The 24,065-nt window shown below is 36.2% G+C and overlaps 2 protein-coding genes across 2 annotated transcripts; both read left to right on the plus strand.

Annotated features, from left to right (window-relative positions):
- The first annotated feature begins 592 nt into the window (after positions 1 to 592).
- Positions 593 to 1,544, plus strand: LOC144254237 (mas-related G-protein coupled receptor member X3-like). Its single transcript, XM_077797255.1, has 2 exons — positions 593 to 826; positions 1,332 to 1,544. The coding sequence occupies exons 1-2, from the start codon at positions 593 to 595 to the stop codon at positions 1,542 to 1,544; spliced, it is 447 nt and encodes a 148-aa protein (XP_077653381.1).
- Positions 1,545 to 21,017: 19,473 nt separating this feature from the next.
- LOC113194268 (mas-related G-protein coupled receptor member X2-like) lies at positions 21,018 to 21,986 on the plus strand. Its single transcript, XM_026405283.2, has one exon. The coding sequence runs from the start codon at positions 21,018 to 21,020 to the stop codon at positions 21,984 to 21,986; it is 969 nt and encodes a 322-aa protein (XP_026261068.2).
- The last annotated feature ends 2,079 nt before the right edge of the window (positions 21,987 to 24,065 follow it).

Consider the following 24,065-nt stretch of genomic DNA (forward strand, 5'->3'; position numbering starts at 1 on the left):
TTCATTGGAATGTTTCTTTCCTACATCTCCTTGCACAAAGGGTCACATTTCCTTCATGACTTTAAATAACATCCTTTATCCCTGATAGAAGGACCACTCTGAGCCACTGAGTGTGGCCATTTGTCATTACTGGGGAACTCTGAATTATTGCTCCTGAAAGAAAACCCCTGTGCAGAAGAATTCTGGGCTGACCCCCATTTCTGTTCTGCACTGTCTGTCCCAGACTTTCTTCCTCCTGCTCTGGGGGGGATATGACAGGGCCTAGGATACTCAGTGAGAGTGTTGGCATCATAGAAGTTTCCCATGTCAGTAACAGACCCGTGTTTCAGGAGAGAGCGACCATGTTTTAATATCAGAAAGTACTGGGTTTTATACAAGTTTCAGAATCCTGACTTCAATAAATTACTTAATCTCTCCAAGCTTCTGTATCCTTCCCTGTTAGTGGGCCAGTACCTCCCACATAGCCGGGTGGCACTTAGAATCCCAGTGCAGGGGACAGGTTCTGAAATCCTATTTGTGTTTGCAGGGGCTCTGTTGGAGAGTTCCTGATCATGCATCCAACTCCCCCAACTGGGGGACTGATATCACAACAATGAATGAAAAGGAGCAAGACAGTTCCTTATATTTCACAAAAGACCCTGATTGTGAAGTTCCTGACATTCACTATTACCCTGTTGTGCTGGCAGGAAATGCAACAGTGCTCTGGTTCTGCATGTGCAGGAACAGCTTCTCTGTCTACATCCTAAACCTGGCTTCTGTGGACTTTCTTTTCCTTTGCTGCCACATTGTAGATACCCTGCTATATTTTGCCATGATCTTTTATTTTGTAAATATCCACATCTACACCTTCTTTGACCCTCTGTGGATCTTTGTCTAATTTCAGGCTTGAGCATGCTCAGTGCCATTAGCACTGAGCACTGTCTGTCCCATGTCATGATAGCACTGCCACAGCCCTAGACACACGTCAGTTGTCATGTGTGCCCTACACTGGGTCCTGCTCCTGCTTTTTAGCATCTAGGAAGGATACCAATATGGTTACCTATTTAAGGATTTTGATTGTTTTTGGTGTCTGACATTTGATTTCTTCACAGCCGCTTGGCTGATTTTTTTTATTTGTTGTTCTCTCTGGGTCTAACTTGGGCCTTCTGGACAGGATGTTCTGTAGTTCCAGACAAAGCTGATGACCAGGCTGAATATGACCATCCTATTCACAGTGGTGGACTTTCTTTTTTGTGATCTGCCCTTAGGTATCCAAGGTTTCCTAGTAACCTTGGTTGGGACGAACATGGGTATCTTCTTGTCATATGTTCTTCCACTTCCATCTCCTGTCCTCTGTCAATAGGTGCACCAATATCATCATTTACTTCCTCACTGGCTCCTTTAGGCAGCAGCTTCTACAGTGGCCACGTCTCCAGCTGTTTGTACAGGGGGCTTTGCAGGACTCTCCTGAGGAAAATGAATGTGGAGACAGCCTTTCTCAGGAAGCCCTGGAGATGTCAGGCAGCAGAGGAGATGGTGATGAAGATCAGACAGATTGGCTCTGAGACCCAACTCCTCCATACCATGTTGGGACATTTTCTTAACTTCTTACATCCTTGATCGCTGATCTTAAAACAGTTAAGATAATGATTCCTCTCATGAGACCTAAATGAGACAAGGCCTGTTAAACAAACATTGATTAGGATGTCATGAACGGCCTTAGGACTTTCACCCCATTAGTTTGGGGCCTTCAGGAGATCAGGGGTCTAGGACTGCTTTTGTTGAATCCCTTCCTAAGAAGGAGACAGAAAGTAGTACAAGAAAGGTCTAAATTTCTTTGGTTACTGTACCAAATGAAGGTTATATTTTTGACAAATTTCATTTTCTGTTCCTTGTCTGATTAAAATTAAAGACGTAAATTTCATTTCAACCCACAAAGAACAGTCTTCTTTAATTTTGACAAGGCTTAGAAAATCTCTTGATTAGTCCTTACAGTATTAATGAAAGAAATGACTCAATGAATAAATAGAACTGATGCATTTTTTATAATTGAATTTTTTTGATTAACTAGTAGTGTTTTCAATTTGTACAGAATTCTTAACGTATAAGCCAAAAATCTAAGAAGCCTTGTATTTTGATTCTTTATAATAGTTACTCTAGTGACTTTCCTGCTTCAAATATGGAGACTAATTTTCCATAAGTCCCATTATCTTCTAGTGTTGATAAGTTGTAACATAAGGGCCACTAGTTCACGATTTTATGTAATATATACTACATACTCAAATTTTTGGTTGTAGCACGTTAGCAAAATCATTTAGAAAAACTTTACTGCCATGACCAAAGATGTTACAGAGTTCAAACAGTTCTGATAGGGCAAGGATCAAGGAGTGGTTTTCTTTAGGAAACAAATCTATTTAAAATGATATGGAAATAGAAGTGATTTAAAATATTCAAACATAGTAAATGCCTCACTGTGACTCCAGATTGTCGATTTCTATGCTTTGCACTGTAGGATACAAAACTTCCCCTTCCACCTCCGGAATGTTAGGCTGAAACTCAAGACAGTCAAAGCCTCCTGTAATTCATATCCCCCACAATGAATAACCAGTCAATCATTTCAACTCTTTAAAAAATACATTTATACTTTTTAAATGTGAGAAGACAATGTGGGATTTCTTTCTAAAAATGGTCGCTAGAATCCCCAATATCAAACCAGCCCTCGATGCCCCTCAACAGATGAATGGATCAAGCAAATGTGTTTTATATATATATAATACACACACATATATATGATATAAATATAAATTATATATATATATATATATATATATATATATATATATTCACACACACTCACAATGGAGTTTTACTCAGTCATAAAGAATAATGAAATCATGATATTTCCTGTTAAATGGATGACTGGAGACTATCATCATAAGTGAGATAAGCCAGTGACGAAAGTCAAGGATATAATTTGTAGGAGGAGGAGGGGGGATCTAGAGTGAAGTAAGGAAAAGATGTGGGGTTGGAGGACCAAATCCCACAAAAACATGCTATATCAGTGGAGTAAAGGAAGGGGATTGAGGGGGAGATAGGAAGGACAGAAAAAGGAAGAAAATGTGGAATGGAAGTGACAAAATTATGCTATGTTCACATATAAATATACCATAGTGAATTCCAAATGTATGTTTGTCTATAAAAAATCACTAGTTTAAAAATAATAAATAAATAGAAGGAATATAGTAGAATAGACGGGAGGAACATGGGGGGAAGAAGAGGGAAGGGAAAGAGGAAGCAAGTTATATTCCATGAATGTATGATTATTTTAATATGAACCCCACTTTTATGCATGACTATAAAGCACTAAGAGAAACATTTTGAAAATATTGCTAGAGCTACAAAAACTTGCTTTTACAAAATATTTGATAAAATTATTTTAACGGATTGTTCAATAAGGAAGAGAAGGACCAGTGATAAGAAATAGTACATGGTAGTTATCAGCTTGGCTTCTTTCTCTTTTGCTTGGTCAGAGGCTGGACTTTCCTTAGTTTTAGTTTCTCTGTTTACTTCAGGCAAACCTTCTTTTGTTTCTTACTTACCCACTTCTGCCTGTTTTCCCTTTACTCCCTCTTCTCTTTGGTTTTACTCATTTTCTTAGAAATATAACCTTTCCTGCTTCCCTTTTGACTTCTTTTCCATTTTCCAGGGGCATGTTCAACTGACAATTTTGCTGATCTTCTCTTGGGCCTCTGCTCCTGACACCTGAGACTGGGTTGACCTTCCTTTTGCACATCTCTTTGGTGGGGAGGATATGTGCCAGATGTACACTACTGTGTGCCTAGATCCTTGGCAGAGCTGAGCATCTGGCAGAGGGTGTTCCTCCACGTGTTTGAGCTGAGACCTCTCAAGGAGATATTTAATGTCAATCTTGTGCTAAATCTTCACCTACCAGATTTAAATCATTATCATTATAATTTTTGCTTTCATCAATTTCAAGCATTTCAAACATGAAACTAGGTTTTATACCTAGATGAATTAACATCCATACAAATTTCAGGTTTGAGGCAGAGGGTCTTGCTGTGGTTTCCTTTCACATGTCTTCCATTAGAATCCCAGGTGCATCCCTTCCCATTCTTTCCCCTACGCTTTTAGAAATTCTTTACAGATTCCCCCTCTTTGGGGGTTCTCTAACTTCTTGTGGAAGATTTCTGAAGGGACTTACCAGACTCATTGTTCTTGGAATCTGGGTCAAATTTACCTTTTATTCCAAAGACCTTACAAATTTTGTTTTACTAATTTTATTATGCATAAATATTTTTGTTCTATATTTTATAAAAATAATATATTAATTTTAATTATATAAATGTATAAGAAATTTTTGCACTACTTTCCAAAGTGATTGTATTATTTCATGTTTCCACAATAAAGTATGAAAATCCAGCCACTGCATGTGCAACCAAGAAACGTGGTTGTCAGTCTTTTGAATTGTTGTCTTTTTAAATTAATATTTTCTTGTGTTTTGGTCTGCATTTCCATAATGATTTATCTTTTTATGCACTCAGTGGCTATTTATAATTGTTTTGTAAGTGTCTTACATTTTTATTACTTCCTGTTTTCATTATTGATTAGTAGTTTAGTACTGCATATAAGGCCCTTGGTAAATATACTCATTATAAGTATGTATCCTTTATTAGTTTGCCAAATATTTTCACTATTTTTAGAAAATCTTTATGTATACAGAGAAAGAGCATGCAGAGTTTCCCTATTCCTCTTCCTCCTAGCCTCACCATACATAATTTCTTCTATTTTTGATATTTTTGATCTTCATAAAGGTGGTTGTTAGGAGTGTGGGCTTTAGACTGATTGGTTTGCATAAAAAGGCATATTACTGGGATTTGTTTGTGACATCTAAGAGCCAGCCATGCCTGCGAGGGACAATATTTCCTACGTTGGCAAGGTTTCTATATGATAGAGAATCATAAAATACTCTAAAGGTTTCTATATGATAGAGAATCATAAAATACTCTAAGCAAAAACATGGCCAATACAAGAGCAAATTTACTACTAACTGGTGTGAAACTGCACGACTATGGAAATTTTTGTCTAGTTTTCATATTATGGTAATGCTGGCCTCACAGAATGTGTTAGGAAGTAGTGTTCACTCTGTTTCTAGTTCTGGAATCGATTGTAGAGAATATCACTATCTGGGCCTGATGCCTTCTGTTTAGGAAGATTGTCAATTTTCTTGAGTCAGTGTGAATAGATACAGGTGTGGTCAGATTATCCATATCCTGGTTGATATTTTGCTAAAAATTGGCACACTTATCCATCAAATTTGGGGGCACAGATTTATTTCTAATTCCTTGATCATTCTGTCAATGTTCATGGACTCTGTAGCAATAACTCCTTTCAACTCTGATATGAGTCATTCATGGGACCTCTCTCTCTCTCTTTTTTTTCTTAGCCTTTCTAGAAGTCTATTATTTTTATTGATCTCTTTAAAGAACTGTGTTTTAGTTTTACTGATTTTCTTAAGGATCCCTCTTCTCTTTCCCTTTTTATATTAGTAACTGTGTCTTTCTTAATTTTTCTTTGCTTAGCTTGGTGAGAGGTTTATCAAATTTGTCAATATTTTCTTTTTTATCCATAAAATGTATGTATTTATTATTTGTTCTTTTTATATGTAAAACAGTAGATGGCATTTTGACATATTATATGTACATGGAGAATAACATCCTAATTAGGATCTCATTCTTGTGGTTGTACATGATGTGGAGTGTCACTGGTGGTGTATTCTTATATGAACATAGAAAAGTTATGTCAGACTCATTCTACTGTCTCTCATAATCCCATAACCCCTCTCTTCCTTCTATTCCCCTTTGTTTAGTCCAATAAACTTCTATTGCTCCTCCCTTGTTTTGTGTTAGTATCCACATATCAGATAGAACACTTGCCTTTGCTTTTTGGGACTGGCTTACTTTGTTTAACATGAAAACCTTTAGTTATATTCATTTACCAACAAATGGCATAATTTTATTTTTATTTGTGGCTGAGTAATATTCCATTGTGTATGCATACCACATTTTCTTTATAAAAATATTCAGCATCTCTAGCAATTATAGAAATGCAAATTAAAACCACATTGAGATTTCATCTCATTCCAGTGAGAATGGCAATTATCAAGAATACAAGTAGCAATAAATTTTGAGGAGGAAAGTGGGGGAAAAGGTACACTCATACATTGTGGGGCTGCAAATTGGTGCAACTACTGTGGAAAGCAGAATGGAGTTCCCTTAGAAAACTTGGAATGGAACCAACACTTTACCCGGTTTCTCACTCCTTGGTATATACCCCAAAGACTTAAAATCAGCATAGTACAGTGACACACCTGCATCACAAAATTCATAATTTTGTTATAATCTTTTCAAAGAAAGATTATTTTCATTAGTTTTCTTCCACTCACTTTCTGTTCTCAATTGATATCTTATATCTTTTATCATTCTTTTTCTTGTGATTTTTGATTTAATTTGTTCTTTCTTCATGAGTTTGCTTAGTTAGGAGTATCAATTATTGATTTTAGATTTGCTTTCCCTACAGTGTGCATTCCATGTCTTCGATTATCTCCATTTCCATCCATTTATATGCCAATGCTATGATTTCCTTTTTCGTTTTTTCTTTTTGACTGAATAATACTACACTGTCCCTGTCATGCCAATAATACTACATTTCCTTTATCCTTTTATCCACTGAAGTGCATCTAGGCTGGTTCAATAACTTGGCTATGGTGAACAGTGCTGTGATAAACATGGGCATGGGGCATCTCTGTAACATGCTGACTTGATTCCTTCAGAAACACTCAAGAGTGGTATAGCTCAATTACATGTAATTTCTTCTTCCTGTCTCAAGGGATCATGACCTAGCATGTGATGTCAGGCTTTTGGGACCATGGAATTTTCCTAGGACAGTAACAGTTCTTTGCTGTAGCCTTTGACAGCCAAATTCTCTCATAATCAGTTTTGGAGATTTTCTTAACTGATTTCATCACTCCAAGGCAGAGTGCTGGATTTTATCCAGGTTCAAAACTCATAAATTACTTAATATCTGAAAGACTGTTTCCTCCTCTATAACAGAGAGATAGAAAGTCCTACATAGCTAGGTGTCCTAAGAATGAGAACTCATGCAGCAGGTGATTACATCTTGTGCCAGGAGCATAAGTGGAGGGTTCCTGAGCATGGGACCAGCCATTCCAGCCTAGAGAACTGATTTCACAACAGTGAATAGAAACGAGGAGGATATTCTTTCCTTTCATATTTTGACAAGGTTACCCTTATCCTGCCTCCACCTATCATCACTGCCCTGGTTGTGCTGGCAGAAGGTGTGGTTGTGCTGGGTCCCTAGGGCTTCCTTATGTGCAGAAATGCCTTCTCCATCTGCACATGAGGCTAATGTGGCTGCAGTGGAATTTATTCTTCTTCACTGCCCCATTATAAATGCCCTATTAAATCTCAGCACCTTCCATTTTCTCCATATCTACAGGCACAACTTATTCAACATGGTGTTGACCTTCACCTACATTGCAGGCCTGAGCATGCTTCATTCCATTAGCAACAATTAGGCTGTTCTGTTGTCCATTTGGTATCACAGCTGCCACTGGAGACACATGTCAGCTGTCATATGTGCCTTGCTCTGGGTCCTGTCCTGGCTGCTAAGCATCCCTCTAGAGAATTCTTGTTACTTCCTGTAAGAGCATTTTGACTGTGATTCTTGTCAGACATTTGGCTTCATCACAGCCATGTGGTGAGTCTTCTGTTTGTTTCTTTATGATTCTCTCAGTGTCCAGCCTGGTCCCACTGGTCAGGATCCTCTGTATTTCCTAATAAATGCTACTGAGTGGGCTATGGTACATGGGGCTCATACACGTAGGCTTCCTCATCTGTGGCCTGCCCTCAGGCATCCAAAGGTTCCAGTTACTCTGGATTTAGAATCATATAGACACATTGTCTTGGCACCTTTTCCACTTCTACATATCCTGCCCTGTGAACATCTGCACCAACCAGAGGCTTCAGGAGCTACAGAACCTCCTGGTTCTGCAAAGGGCTCTGTAGGACACTTCAGAGGAGGATGAATGTGTAAATCCTCCTCAGGAAACCCTGGCAGGCAGCAGATTGGGACAGTGATGTGCTTGTGCTTTGATCAGACAGATTTGCTTTGACAGCCAAATTCTCTCATAATCAGATTTGGAGATTTTCTTAACTGATTTCATCCAGGGCTTCTTATCTTTAAACAGTTAAGATGATAATCATCCTCATGAGAATTGAGACAGGATTGTCAAACAAATGGTGATTTCAGTGTCTCTGGAATGGCCTTAATCAGAGTCTTTACCCCTCCTATGTGAATTTCAACCATGTTGGGTTTCAGACCATTCCCACATTGACCAATCTGTCTTTAAGCAGAAGGCTGGAAGCAGTGCAGGAAAACTGCAATTTTTGGTCACTGCACCTGAAAGATATTAATGTTACGTTTTTACTAATTTCATATGTGTGTGTGTGTGTGTGTATGTGTGTGTGTGTGTGTGTGTGTGTGTATATATATATGTATATATATATTTAATACTAAAAGAATTAAATTTCAATCTGGGCGTAAATTACACTCTTCTTTAATTTTGGTAGGACTTAGAATATTCTGTCTCCTTGACTTAATAAGTGTTTATTATATAAATTATGCCTTAAGGAATAAATAAATAACCAAGGACTTTTATTTCAAACCTGTGCTAAATTTCCACTTACTGAAATTGAGACTTCATCCTTAAGTGTATTGTTTTCAAATTTTTGTAAGTAAAATTGTACATTATGGACAGATTTCCCAACAACCTTGCATATGTACATTTTGAGGTAGACTCTCTTCTTGTGGTTTATTTCCAAATATCCTGCATCAGCATCCCAGGTGACCTTCCTCCCCTTCCTTTTGGACTTTAGAGATTCACTCACTCTCTCTGGGAGCTCTCTAATCCCTTATGGCAGGTTTTTGAAGGGATTTACCTTATTAATTAATCTTGGAGGACAGGGTTCTTGTCAAATTTATCTCATTCTGAAAAGCTCACTATATTTCCTTAAATAATTAATTAATTTTAATTACACACAATGTTTTTTGCTCCATGTTCAATAAAATAAATATATTAATTTAAAGATTAATTGTTTAATACTCTTTTATTATTTCTATTGATGGCATAATTACAATAGAGTGTTGTGTAAATGTGACAATTACATAGTTAATGTATTTGGGTTGAAAATACACCCATGTGACCTCAAACACATTCAAGACACAAAATATTTTCATATCTCTGAAATTTACCTTGTAACCACCTGCCCCAGCTCTGAGGCCACCAATATTCCTATTTCTATCACCAAAGATCAGTTATGCCTTATCTTTGTCTTTATTTGTTTAGAAATAAATATACTGTGGACATTTTCCATTCCTATCTTCCTTCACTCATTATTATATTTTTGGGTTGATTTTTAAATTTCATTCCTTATACCAGCAATATAAAACTGAATCCAGAATTATCTCTGTTTAACCATTTTCATATTGATTGATCTGAGTCATTTTCAATTTTTGACTGTTATAAATAAAGGTACCATGTACATTCTCATTCAAGGCTTTTTGTGGAATATGATCTCATTTTCTTGGATAAAGAACATAGAGTAAAATTGCTGTGTCATAGGTTGAGTCTAAGAAACTATTCAACTGCTTTTCAAGTCACTCTACTAATCCCATTCTCACCAGCAGAATATGGGAGTCCAGTTGCTGCACATGCACCTGATGAACACGGTATTGTCATATCATTCCTTTGAATTCTGGGCATTGTTATGAGTGTAAAGTAGCACTTTATTGTTTTAATTTGCATTTCCTAAAATCTTATGAAATTGAACATCATTGTATTCATCATTGGCTACTCATAATTGTTTTTAAGTTTACATTTTTTATTATTTCCACTTTTCATGGTTTATTTTCAAGAGTTTATAATAGATGCTGAATATGAGTTCGTTAGTAGTTGTATATTATAAATATATATCCATTCGATAGTTTGCTATTTTTTATGATTTTGAGAGAACTTTTTAGGTTTACAGAACAATAGCACAGAAAGCATAGAGGGTTTCCCTATATCTGCTCTTCTCATCTTTATACCTACATAGTTCTTCTTGCTATTGATTTTTTATGGTGTGGTGTATTCATTAAAATTGATGCGACTATACTGATACTTTATTATAAACTGAAAGCCATAGTTACCACTAGGGCTCATTCCTTGCATTGTACACTTCAGTGGATTTTGATAAAATTAGAATTATATATATTTACCATTTCAGTGACATAGATAGCATTTTACAATTAGCATTCTAAAATTGTCTTATGCTTCACCAAACTTCCTTCTCTTTCCCCAGATCCTCAGGATATCACTGAGCTTTTTATTACCTAGTTTGACTATGTTTAAATTCTATTTAATTGTAATCACATAGTACATAGCTTTTTCAGACTAACTTTTTACATTTACCAATAAACATTTAAGGTTTTTCCGTGTTTTTTTTTTAAATTAATAGAATGATAGCTCAATTCTTTTCAATGACAAATAAGACTTCATTTTATGGGAGGTCCACAATTTGATAATCAGAACATCTTGGTTGCTTCCAAGATTTTGCAACATGATGAAAGATGCTATAAATGTATGTGAAGACTTTTGTATGGATCTAAGTTTGCAACTCACTTGTATAAATTACTAGAAACATGATTGCATCTTAGGATAAGTTAATATTTGGTAGTTTTAGAAACTTCCAGACTGTCTTCCAAAGTATTGTGCCATTTTGTATTCCCATCATTGTGTAAGAGTTTCTATTCATTCACAATTTTATCATAACTTAATGTTGCCAGTGATTGGGTTTTAGTAATTCTAAAAAATGTGTAGTAGGATATCATTTTTAAAAATGCAATTCTCAAACACATAACACAATACATATTTTTCCCATACATATTTTCCATACACATTTCTTTTTTGGGCAACAGTTGAGAATTTCCACTATTTTGCAATTATTCTGGTTATTTTCCTATCGAATTTTAAGGTTCATTTTAAAATTTGTATACCCATCTCTTTCAGATATGTTTCACAAACATCATAAAATGTAGACCAATAGAACATATTGTAAATATGACCAATAGAACAGCTAGTATCATACTTTCTACTAAAGTATGTTCTTTCTACTAAAGTTCTTGTCTAGTTTTGATATTATGGTAATTTTGGCCTCTTAGATTTAGATGAGAAATGTTCCTTCTGATTATATTTTCTAGAAGACACCATATTGTGTCTTTTCTTCTTTCCATATTTTTTGTAATTTATCAGTAAAACCATCTGGCCCTGGTCTTCTTTGCTTAGGGTGGTTTATACATGAAATACATGTATGAAGACATGAAAGGTGTAACTCTACTTTGTGTACAACTGGACATAGGCAAAATTGTGCTCTATATGTGTAATATGAATTTCAATGCATTCTGCTGTCATATATAATAAATTAAAATTTAATAAATAAATAAATAATAGTTTGGGGTCAATTTCTTTAATAGATAAATATAGGTCTCTTCATTTATAACTTATTGTGTGAGTTTTGGTAGATGTATTATTCAAAAATCAGTACATATTATCAATATAATCAAACTTGAGGCCATAGAATTATTCCAAATATTAGTCTACATGCCTTTGAATGACTGCATGATCTGTAGTGATATCCCCCCCACACTTTTTTTTTTTCCTTTGGATAGAGAGGTCCAGGGATTAAACTTAGGGGAACTGGACCATTCAGACAAACCCCAGCCCTATTCTGTATTTGATTTAGAATCAGGGTCTCACTGAGTTTATTTGCACCTCATTTTGCTGAGGATGGCTTTGAACTCATGATCATTTCTGACATTAGTCATTTTCATCATCTCTTTTATTCCCTAACCTTACTAAATGCTTTTTGATTTTGTTGTTCTCACCAAAACCCAGCTTTTGTTTCACAGATTTTATTTATTGATTGTATTATATACAATTTCTGCTCTAATTTATTATTATTATTATTTTCTTCTCTCTAGATTGTAATTAAGTGCACACAGTTGTGAGGGCTCCTCCTGTCTTTATTTTTGATCTTACTTTTATGTTTTCCTTCTTTTTCGTTGTTGCATATTAATTATTCAGAATAGTGAGTTTCATTGTGGCATATTCATATAGACATATTACATAATTTGTTCCATTTCTCTTCCCAGTACCTCTGAAACTCAAGTTTCTCTCTTCTGCTGCTGGGTGGGGTCTGTGTAAGCTACAGGCTTCTGTAGCCATGAAATGTGTTGTAGTTCTTATTGGTGTATCTGCCCTCCAGTGTTGCAGCAGACCCCAGCAGCTCACACCACCTTCTTTCTGGGTTTTGTCTGGTAAATTCCAAGAATGAAATTCACAGACAAGAATGAGTGAGTGAAAGTATAGGATTTATTCAAGTGTGGATAGAACCAAATAAAAACAGAACTCCTGCAGGATAAGTGGGGACCCAAGAGGGGTTGCTGTCCATCTGAGTGTGCTAGTCTAGGGTTGATATAGCACTTGGGTCTACACTATTCGTCCAAACTAATGCTAACCAGGGTTTGGAAAAGTACTAGCTATTGTCCCAAATTTATGTTAACAAGAGTTTAAAAAGTATTAACTATTGGTTGGCACTTGAACCTTCCCCACATCCATTTGCTTGAGGAGGATCAGGAAGAAGATTGTAGATGCTTGGATTTCAGAGCTGCAGTGCTGTGTGGGTTTCTGCAGCAGGGCCTCTGCACTGACCTGGGCCAGTCCACTGTGGGGTGAAAGGTCCACACACTGTTACTACCTTGGCATTGTCCCACTGGGCCTCATGCTTGCCAAGTGTGCTCCAGCTCACCCAGGGCCACTCCTCTGATGTTCCATGCTCCACCACTAAACCTTTGCTTCTTAGTGGCTATTATTAGGCTGGCTGTGTATTTGCAGTTTTTCTCCCTTCCCATGATCCTCTTTCCCTACACCAATTGTCTCTTTTCTGTATTAATGTGTTACTGAGTTTTTTTCCTTTTATCTCCCTAGTTTCTATGTGAAAGAAAATATATGGCACTTCTTTTTCTGAGTCTGGCTTGTTTCACTTAACATAATTGTCTCCAATTCATCCATTTCCTTACACATGACCTAAATTCATTCTTCTGTATGGCTGAATAAAACTCCATTTTATATGTGTATGTGTGTGTGTGTGTGTGTGTGTGTGTGTAAAGTATCCAATCATGTGTTCATGTGTTGATGGACAACAGATAGGCTTTTTCCCTGACTTGAATATTATGAATTGTGCTGCTGTAAATATGAGTATGCATGTATCTCTAAAATATTTCATTCTTAATTCTTTTGGGTAGGAGTTAAACAGCTGGATCATATGGAAGTTACTATTTTAGCTTTTTGGGAACTTCCGTACTGATTTCCACAATGGTTTTACTAGTTCATATTCACATCCGAGTGTACAAGGGTTCCTTTTCCCCTGTATCCTCACCAGAGTTTATTGTTATTTGTATTGTTGATGATTGCCATTCTGACTGGAGGGAGACGGGATATCAGTGATTTTTTTTTTTTTTTTTTTTTTTTTGGTAGCAGGGATTGAACCCAGTGCTGCTTAATCACTGAGTCATATCCTCAGCCCTTTTTTGTATTTTATTTAGGGTCTGGCTGAGTTCCTTAGGGCCTTGCTAAATTGCTGAGGTTGGCTTTGAACTCACAGTCCTCCTGTCTCAATCTTCAAGCCTCTGAGATTACAAGCATGTGTCACCATACCCAGCTCTCAATATCATTTTGATTTACTATTCCTTCATGACTAAATATATGAACATTTTTCATATAATTTTTGGCCATTTGTACTTCTTTTGAGGAATTTCTGTTTGGCTTATTTGCCCATTTTTTAATTGTGTTATTTGTCTCTTCGGTGTTGAGGTTTTTTTAATATTTATTTTTTAGTTATAGTTGGACACGATACCTTTATTTTATTTACTTATTTTTAAGTGGTGCTGAGTATCAAACCCTGGGCCTTGCATGTGCTAGCGAGAGCTCTACTGCTGAGCCACAACTCCAGCTCTTTGGTGTTGAGTTTTTAATTTCTCTCTATATTTTTGTGTATTAATCCTATTTTGAAAGACTGGCTAGCAAATATTTTCTGCCCTTCTCTTTTAGTCAGCTTTGCATTGCTGTGACCAAAAGATCTGACAAGAACAACATAGAGGAGGAAAAGTTTATTTTTGTTCATGGAGTCAGTGGTACTTTCATTCATGGTCATACAACTCCATAGACATAGGCCCAAACTGTGGCAGGACATCATGGCAGAAGGGCATGTTGAAGGGAAGCTGCTTAGTTCATGACATGCAGGAAGCAGAGAGAGAGCTGAGCTCACCAGCAATAAAATATAACCGTTAAAGCCATGCCCCCAGTGACCTACCTTCAGTCACATCTTACTGACCTAGTTACCACCCAATCAACCATTCAAGTGATTTAATTCACTGATTAGGTTATAGCATTTATAATCATTTCATCTCTGAACACTTATTTATTGTCTCACACATGAGCTTTTGAGGGATGCCACATATTCAAACCATAACACCTTTGGTAGGCTACCTCTTCATGCTCTTAATGGTTCCTGTTTGGTTTGTATAGCTCTTTATGATGATTATAATTTGAAATAGGGTCATATGATGACTCCAAAATTATACCTTTTGTTCAAAATTGCTGTGGCTATTCTGATTTTTTTGTTCATCCATATCATTTTAGGACTACTTTTTCTTATTCTGCAAAGAAATGTCATTAGTATTTTGGTGTAGATGGTATTAAATCTGTAGTTCACTATTGTTAACATGGTCATTTCAACAATATTACTTCTACCTACCCATGAGCATTGGAGTTCTTTCCATCTTGTATTATCTTCTTCTGTTTATGTTTAGAATTTCTTAGTTTTCCTTGTAGAAGTCTCTCACCTCTTTTGTTAGATTAATTTCTACTTTTTAAACATTGAACCTATATGAATGAAATGGTTTTCTTGATTTCTTTATCAATCTTGAAAGGTATATGAATGGAATTGTTTTCTTGATTTCTTTATCAACAAAATTTATCTAAAGATTTTCTATATTTAGTGTGATGATAATGAGGGTTTTGTCCTCCATCTTATTTGTATAGTGCATTACCTTCACTGATTTGGCAATGGGTGAACCATCCTTGTGTCCCTGTGATAAAACCACCTTGATAGTCATATATGATCTTCTTAACAGGTTTCTAAATTAGATATGCAAGCAAGTATGTTGTTAAGAATTTTATATCTATATTTATTAAATGTATTTGTCTCTAAAATTCTTTTATTTATTTTTTATTTTTAGTACTGAGAATTGAACTCAGTGGTCAAGTGACCACTAAGGCCCATGCCAAGCCCCTTTTTGTATTTTATTTAGTGACAGAGTCTCACTGAATTGCTTAGCACCTTGCTTTTGCTTATTCTGGCTTTGAACTCATGATCCTTCTGCCTCAGCCTCCTGTGCCATCTAATATTGTATTTTTGAAAAGTCTTCATCTGGTTTTTGTATCAAGGTGATACTGGTTTCATAGGATAGGTTTAGAAATGTTTTCTCCTTTTTCTATTTTACAAAATAATTTAAGGAGTATTGATATCAGCTCTGCTTTAAAGACCTCAACAACTTCAGCTGCTAGTCCATCTAGACCTGGGCTCTTCTTTTTTGAGAAGTTTTCTATTTGTGCTTCAATTTTATTTCTTTATATTGGACAATTCAAGTTTTATATATTATCTTGGTTTGTAACTCTGTAATATCTTCTTGATTTATGTTTATAAGACTTATGTATTAGAGAGGTATAATTGAATCACCCACTGTTATTTCAAAGGTCTAGGTCATATAAGTCTAGATATTTATCCATTTCTTCTGGATTTTCCATTTATTAGAATATAGAATTTGTAAAGTACCTAATAATGATCCTCTGCATTTCAGTAGTTTCTGATGTAATATCCCATTCTTTGTCTCTAATTTGATAAATTTAAGTCCTCTCTGTCTTTTAGTTAATCTAGATTGTATACTTTTGCAGAGTCACTTCTTTCATTGATGCTTTTTATTTTTAATTCTCTTTATCATTAACATCGGCTCTGATCTTTACTGGTATTTTCCTTCTACTGGTTTTGGAATTGATTTGTTCTTGTTTTTTCTAAAAACTTTACTTGTATCATTATTTTATTTATTTGAGATGTTTCTGATATTTTCATATAGTCACTCATAGTATCAACTTCCCTGTTACAACTGCCTTTGCAGTATCTCATAGGTTCTTTTATGTGGTATTTCTGTTTGTGTTTGATTCTAAGAATCAAACGTACCCCCTGATTGATTTGACAACAAGCTTATTCAAAATGTATTTGAATTCCATGTGATTTTTAGATTTTTTTGTAGTTTTTCTTTTTGTTCATTTCTTAATTAATTTTATTATGATCCAATAAAATACAAGGAATTATTCCAACATTTTCACATTTGCTAAAACTTGCTTTGTGGTCTAAAATATGATCTCTGTTTTAGAAATTTCCATGAGGAATTGTAAAGAAAGTATATTTGATTGTTGTTGAATGAAATATTCTGCAGATGTCTGTTAAGTCCATTTGATTATAATTTTCTAACTCTGCAGTACGTTCATTGATTTTTTTCTGGATGATATATGTATCAGTGAGAGAGGTGTATTAAAATCATACATTGTTATTATATTGAAACCTATCTGAGTCTTTATGTCAAGTAGTGTTTGCATTATAAAATTAAATACAGCTATTTTAGGAGCATATATATTTGCAATTGTTATATTTTCTTTTTCGATTGTTCCCTTTACCCATATTTACTGACCATATTCTTTGTCTCTTCTAATTAAATTGGCTTAAAGTCTTCTCCTTGTCATATTCTGGACTTGCATTTGCATGGAGTATCATTTTCCATCCTTTCACGTTCAGTGAAAGTCTTTGTCAATGAGGTATTTTTCTTGCAGGTAACTTACAGTTGAATCTTGTTTATTAACCCAATCTGCCAGTCCTTGTCTTTCAACTGGAGACTATGTAGAGTCAATGCTATTATAGAAATGTATGTATTACTTATTGCCGAATTTTGTTTTATTTCTACTGTTCGATCTTAATTCTCTTTAGCTTATCTACTCTTCTAATGAAATTTAGTCTTTCTTATATTTTCTTCAGTTCTTTTCACTTTTTTGTACTGTTGTTTTCATCCTGCTTTCTGTTTTCTTATTTTTCTGCATCTGTGGTTTGTTTTTTCATAATAATTTTGGGAAATTGTAAAGCAGAATTACATAAAATATTTCTTCTCTTCCTTTATTTTTTTCTATTCTCCTCTTGGTATTCCAACTATGTAGAAGTTACACCTTTTTGTGCTGTCCCACAGACTATGAACATTTAATTTGCATAGATTTTTTCCTCTTTGCATTTCAGCTTGGGAAGTTTCTATTATATTATTTCAGTGAGCTTATTGTTTCAGTTCTTTATATTTAGTTTTTTTCTAGCCTCTGTTCAGTCTATTGATGAGCATTCTTCAATGTCACTTTCATGTCTGTTAGCGTTTTCTCTCACTTAATGTATCTACCATTCTTCATTTACTGTCCATCTTCTATTAAATATTGTCATAATTTTTCAAGAATCATTAGCATTTTAATTATAGATATTTTAAATTCCAAAACATATTTTTCAAATTACCTACCATATCCTAATTTGTTCTCATTTCATGTGATTTGTCAGTTGATCCTATTTTTAATACATATTAATTCAAAAAAATATGTTTACTACTCAAATCTGAAATAATACTAGTAAAAAAATCCTTAGAAAACAAACTGGAATCAGTTTTAGATTCTGGAGAATAACTCAAAATGTTTTCTTTTTATTTGATGCAAATCTGTATCACTTGGAAATAAAACTGACACAATTATTGGAAATAAATAATTTATTGGAAATAAATAATTGTGTATAACTGCTATGATAAGGAAAAAGTGTGGGCCAAATCATGAGGACTTTGAATGATGAGTAAAGAAAAGTGTTATTTTTCAGTTACATAGATTTTGGTTATGGTCTTATTTTCCTTGGCATTCCTGATCATCTGGCAATAAGAAACTCCAAACTGCAATCACTTGCTGGGCAGAGGAGCCAATGAGGTGGATATAGTAGAGGTTGAGAGGTAGAAATAGAATCAGACCAAATATTGAAAATCATTTCATGAAGAATATCACTCAAATAAGCCTCACTCTCATTTGTCTTAAGACCTAGTACAGGAAATCACAGGACTATCGGAATTTTGATAAGACTTTCTGAAGTACCAGCCTTCAGTTCATTCCCTACAGTCATCTCTCCAGAGAAGTGTTCTGTAGTGACTACCAACGCAGGGGTCTCTTCCTTTTGCCACGGATCAGCTTATCACCTCCAATAAGAAGAATGGAAGAAAGGTAAAACTTTTATAAGAACTTATTCCCAAAGCTGTGTCTTTTTTCTATTAGTCCACAATCAGATAAATTCACCTTGAGGTGGAGGATACAAGGAGCTTGATGTGTTCTAGCAGGAACAGACAAGGCACATGACAGTTTCTCCCGCAGCATTGAGGGCTGACAAGGTTGAGTGTGAGAGCTATGAAAGCTGAAAACCAAGACAGTTGTCTTTTGTTGGACCTTCTCCCCATTCTGTGCTTAACTATAACTATATTTTGCTTGGAATTCCTGATCATCTGGTCATAAGAAACCTCAAACTGCAATTACTTGCTGGGAAGAGGAGCCAATGAGGTGGATATAGTAGAGGAAAATAATCTGTTCAAATTATTGGTAGAGTGAGAAATCTGCTGCTTTCCTAATTTAGGAGACAATATACATGGATGTATGTTTTTCAAAGCTGAAGTGCTGTGAAGAAACCAGTCACTCATGCTACTTGTGTTGGAATTTCTCTGAGCCTCCACGGAAAATAGATGATCCAAAAATGAATGAGAAGAGTTTAACCAAGGTAGAATTTACCAGTATGTGCATAGTTTGGGATAGTTACATGGAATGTGAATCTCATTCCTTCCCTAGGAAAATAATATGGAGTAGAGAGAGGTTCAATTTCACTATGTTTAGAAACAATAGGATAGAAATTATCAGAATTGAGAGCACCTCAGGTGAACTAAGAGCACCTGAGGTGAATTCAGCCCTTGCTGCCCAGAGGTTCCTGTCTTGGTTCACTATGGTCCTCTTGTCTTGTTTGAGTTCAGGACACTCTATATAGAGTGACTTGGGCCTTTGCAGTGGCAGAAATGGGCTTCTAGGCTGGGAATTGTTGTACAATTACCCCTTGTTGTTCCATGTCTTAGATTTTTCTTCCTTATTCCCCTCAAAATTTGCCTCTTCCATTTTAATAAGAGAGGTGTATGAATTATAAACTATAAATGATACAAATAAAATGCCTCATCCTCTATCCCTTCGTCATGTGTAGTGAACACGCCACACTGGCTGTGGTCAGGTCTCGTGAAGGATGACGATTCTGATCCAAACCTGTGGGTTTAAATCCAGGCAGTATTAGTTTTTGAATTGAGACCTGAAGCAAATCTCTTAATATTTGCCACAGATAGCTATGTAGAAAATTAAAGTGAATTAATCCTTCAACCAATTGCTAAAGTTCGCCTTCCTGAGAGTTCCTACTTGTTTCCCAATTGATTTGTGCATGAGCATCTCTCTTTTCACCAAAGTCCTTCATTTATGAGCATTTAAATAAAAAAAATTCCCTTGCTTACCTCAGACAATTAAATTGCTAACTGGCTTTAAAATGCAAAACAAATTCTACATAAAATCACCTGAGGGAAAAGTCAATAGTTTTATACTCTACAACTCATAGACATCCTTCCTAATCACTCGTGGCTGTTTCCATGTCTCAACATTCTCTATTCAGTTCCATTGCCAATTCTCTCTCCCCTTTCTCAAACTTCCTTTTCACTCTTCAAAAGTGCAACAACTTCAATATAACCTGGAAACCTCTCCCTAAAATTTAGGCTTACACTCTTCTAGGTAAACATTAAAGTCATATTCTAGCCCTCCCTGGGTTGGAGACATGAGAGTGACCACCCTGGACCATCTCTGGAGACATAAGGAATTCTTTCAAACACATCAGGAGGAATCGTGAGCAATGGAATTTTTCTTCAGTATCTACATACATGCATGTTTTCCGGTGACTGATGTCACTTAAAAAGGCTTGGGTGGCATTTAACTCAAATTTTCAACCACCCTTGGGCTCCCCACTCTTTTATTCATTTATTGTTCACACATGTCTTGACTATCTTGACTATTTGCTGTGACCCTCATACACAGCTGGGGACACTGGGAACACATCAATCAGTGCAAGGAAAATGCTTGCTATACTCTTTAGTTTTTGCTTTTTTCGTTTACAAAATTTGAAACAGGCACTGAGTCATTATAACCTAAGAGCTAGCTGTCTTCACAAGTATCCTACCAATAGCTCATATTCACTTCTGGAGCCTAATTATGATGTCCTTTCTCCCTGCTGTATGGACCCTCCTGGTCAGTGAGAATGAGTGTGGTCATGCTTGGGGCTTCCAACTTTCTGAACCTGAAACAAAACCTCTGTTCCAGGATAGAAAGAAAGCTGGGCTCAGGATTCTGTATCTGTCCCATACAGTCTAGGATGCTGAGAGGGTGTGTTGGGGCCATCAAATATTCCCTGTCAGTAGAAAGAGGCGATTGCAGATGGCCCAAGCTTTAGAGTAGTAACAACTGTGCTTGAAATTAGGTCCCATGACTTCCTGGCCTGTGAGGGATTACTTAACTTCTGCAGGCCTGTCTTTCCCTTCCCTGTGCCTCAGGGGCAATACTTCCCGCATATCAGGGTAGTCTTAAGAATCAGAGATCTTGCAGCAGTTGTTCATATCTTGTTTGTATTCCCAGGAGCACCAGCGGAGGATTCATGAGCATGGATACAGTCATGCCAACCTGGGAGACAGAAACCACCTCAATAAATGTCAGTTTTCAATATATTCTTCCATACTGCTATAAGAAGAATCTTATCCTGGCTTTCCTGTCCCTCATCATTGCCCTGATCGGTGTGGCAGGAAACGCAGTTGTGCTCTGGATCCTGGGTTTCTGTGTCCGCAGGAATGCCTTCTCCATTTATATTCTCAACCTGGCTGCAGCTGACTTTCTCTTCCTCTGCTTCCAGATTATAGACTTCCTGTGGAAAATCATTAACTTCTTCCATTCCAACTCCATCGCCGTCCCCACATTCATCATGGTTGTGTCAATCTTTGCCTATCTTGCAGGGCTAAGCATGCTCAGTGCCATGAGCATTGAGCGCTGCATGTCTGTTCTTTGGCCCATCTGGTACCGCTGCCACCGCTGGAGACACACATCAGCTGTCGTCTGTGCCTTGCTTTGGGTCCTGTCGCTGTCACTGAGCATCCCTGAAGGGAAGTACTGTGGCTTCCTGATTAAGTGGCATGACTATGAATGGTGTCAAACATTAGATTTTATCACTTCTGCTTGGCTGATGGTTTTATTTGTCACCCTCTCAGGGTCCAGCCTAACACTGATTGTCAAAATCCTTTGTGGCTCCCAGAGAGTGCCACTGACCAGGTTATATGTGACCATTGGGCTCACGGTGCTGGTCTTCCTCTCCTTTGGCTTGCCCTTTGGGATAAACTGGTTCCTCTTATTCTGGATCCTGAGATATGATGTTATTCCTTGTGGATCCTATTGGGTTACAGTTGTTCTGTCCTGTGTTAACAGCTGCGCCAACCCCATAATTTACTTCTTTGTTGGCTCCTTTAGGCAGCGGCGGTGGAAGCGGGGAACCCTCAAGCTGGTTCTACAGAGGGCCATGCAGGACACCCCTGATGAGGGTGACTCTGGAAGCAGGGTTTCATCAGGAAACCTTGGAGAGTAAGCAACATTCTGGGGCAACTCACAGGAGCCTCTGCTTTGATCAGACACATGTGCTTCTGAGAGCCTTCCTGGCCCCATCAGTATAGGAGAGGCTCAGAACCTGGTTCAGTTGGTTACCTAGTTTTAAATCAGGAGACAATAATTGTCCATATCTCCCATATGTCAGGGCCTGTTAAACACTGATTACTGTGTCTCTCTACCTGCCTTACTCAGATGCTTTACCTCATTTGCTTGTGAGACTCATCAGCTCAGGGGTCCAGGACTGCTTCTACTTTTGAACTTTTGACAAACTTTTTTTTTTTTTTAACACCAGAAGACTGAAAACAGTAATGGGGAGGGATCTCAATTTCTTTCATCAATGCACCTGATAAAGACTAAAAGAATCCTATGTTTTGGACATTTCCCCCTAAACCTTACAATCTTTGTCTCTATATTATTAGAAGAATAAAATAAATTACCCCTGTAATCTCTCTCTCCTTTCATTTTGGCAGGACTGTGTATATTGCCTTAGCTTAATAAATGTTTACTGAATAAGTGTTTTCATGGATGAATACAGCTGATTCATTTTTCAGTCAACCCTGTGCTAAATCTCCACTTATTAGTTTTGAGTCAATACATTTATGTATTGTTTCCATCATTTTCAACTTTGGCAAGCTGGGTGTTCAGTTTTGTGATCAGATAAAGCCACATCCAGGCATATTTAAGGTTTGATATAGACTATCTTTCTGTGATTTCTTTCCACATGTCCTCCATTAGCAACCCTTATCTTTCCATTTCTTCCCCTTTGCCTTGGCTCTGATACTGGCTCTCTGCAGGGCTTTCTAATTAGACTTTTAGACTTATATCCAGAAGCTCACAACATGTAATTTATTAATTGTGGAATGTATTTCTACTTAACTCTTTCAGTGAAAATAATATTTTCATTTTCAGGGCTATAGTGTTTAATTATTTTAAGTCATGTATAATTAAATGATAATAATGAGCACAGATCATAATTATACAGCTCAATGAGTATAAAAAAAGGAATATAGCTACATGACCCCCAAACAAATCAAGACACTAAACCCTTTTATACCTCTGTAAGTTCCCATTATTTCTTCCAGGTCCATCCTCCTTGACCCAGAGCTCAGGATGCTTCTTATTTTGTTTTTTTAATTTGAAAATAAATTTTAGTGTGTTGATTTTAGGGTTATAACATGCTATTAGGTAGATATAGATAAGGTAAAATGATTTTATAGTCAAAAAATCAAAATATATCATATCATATAGTTATTAATTTTCCCTTATTGTTAGAACTGTTGTAATCTGTCCATTTAGCAAAATATTGCATATAATCACTATTCTCAAAAACAATGAAATGTTGTTTCATCCTACATGTTTTTCACTTTAAATTTTTTTAATCTACTTTTTCCCATTTTCTGTCTACTGTTTCAAACCTGGTAACCACTATTGTAAATTTTGTGTATATGTATTGATTCTTTAAAAAGTATTTCACATAAAAGATTAGTAGAATAGAGGAGAGAAAAAGAGGGAGGGAGGAGGAGAAAAAGGGGGGTAAGTGGGGAATGAATTCAAATTTCTTGTATGTATAATTATGTGGAAATATACCCAAATACTATGTATAAATACAATGTTGAAATAAAACAACTTACACATGGAAATAAGACCATGCAATATTTTTCTTCCTGTATATCGTTTCTTCACTTAGCATACTCTCCTCTAAGTACATCATGTTGGGGCAAATGACAGGATCTTCTCTTTGCTCCTGTTGAATAACAATCTGTTGTACATGCGCACCTCCATTCTTCAACACCTAGGTTGCTCTTAGCTATGCTGCAATGAACATTGGGGATGCAGATATATTTATGAGGTAGTAACTTAATTTCTTTTGGATATATATACCCAGAGATGGATGGCTTGGTCAAATGGTAGATCTATTTATTTTTTATTTCTTCAGGAACCTCCCTACTGTTTTCCATAATGCCTGTACCAATCTGTGCACTCATCAAGTGTGCCAGGGTTGCCTCTTTTCCCACTATCACTAACAATTGTACCAGCTATAGTTTGGATGTTGAATGTC

The sequence above is a fragment of the Urocitellus parryii genome, chromosome 4, assembly GCF_045843805.1.
Source record: "Urocitellus parryii isolate mUroPar1 chromosome 4, mUroPar1.hap1, whole genome shotgun sequence".
Taxonomy (NCBI): Eukaryota; Metazoa; Chordata; class Mammalia; order Rodentia; family Sciuridae; genus Urocitellus; species Urocitellus parryii.

Bases quoted from the DNA above. Each gene is read 5' to 3' on its own strand.
- LOC144254237 (XM_077797255.1), top strand. From the start codon at position 593: ATGAATGAAAAGGAGCAAGACAGTTCCTTATATTTCACAAAAGACCCT. The intron at 827-1,331 runs GTAAATATCCAC...CATCTCCTGTCC, and splicing joins TTGCCATGATCTTTTATTTT to TCTGTCAATAGGTGCACCAA.
- LOC113194268 (XM_026405283.2), top strand. From the start codon at position 21,018: ATGGATACAGTCATGCCAACCTGGGAGACAGAAACCACCTCAATAAAT.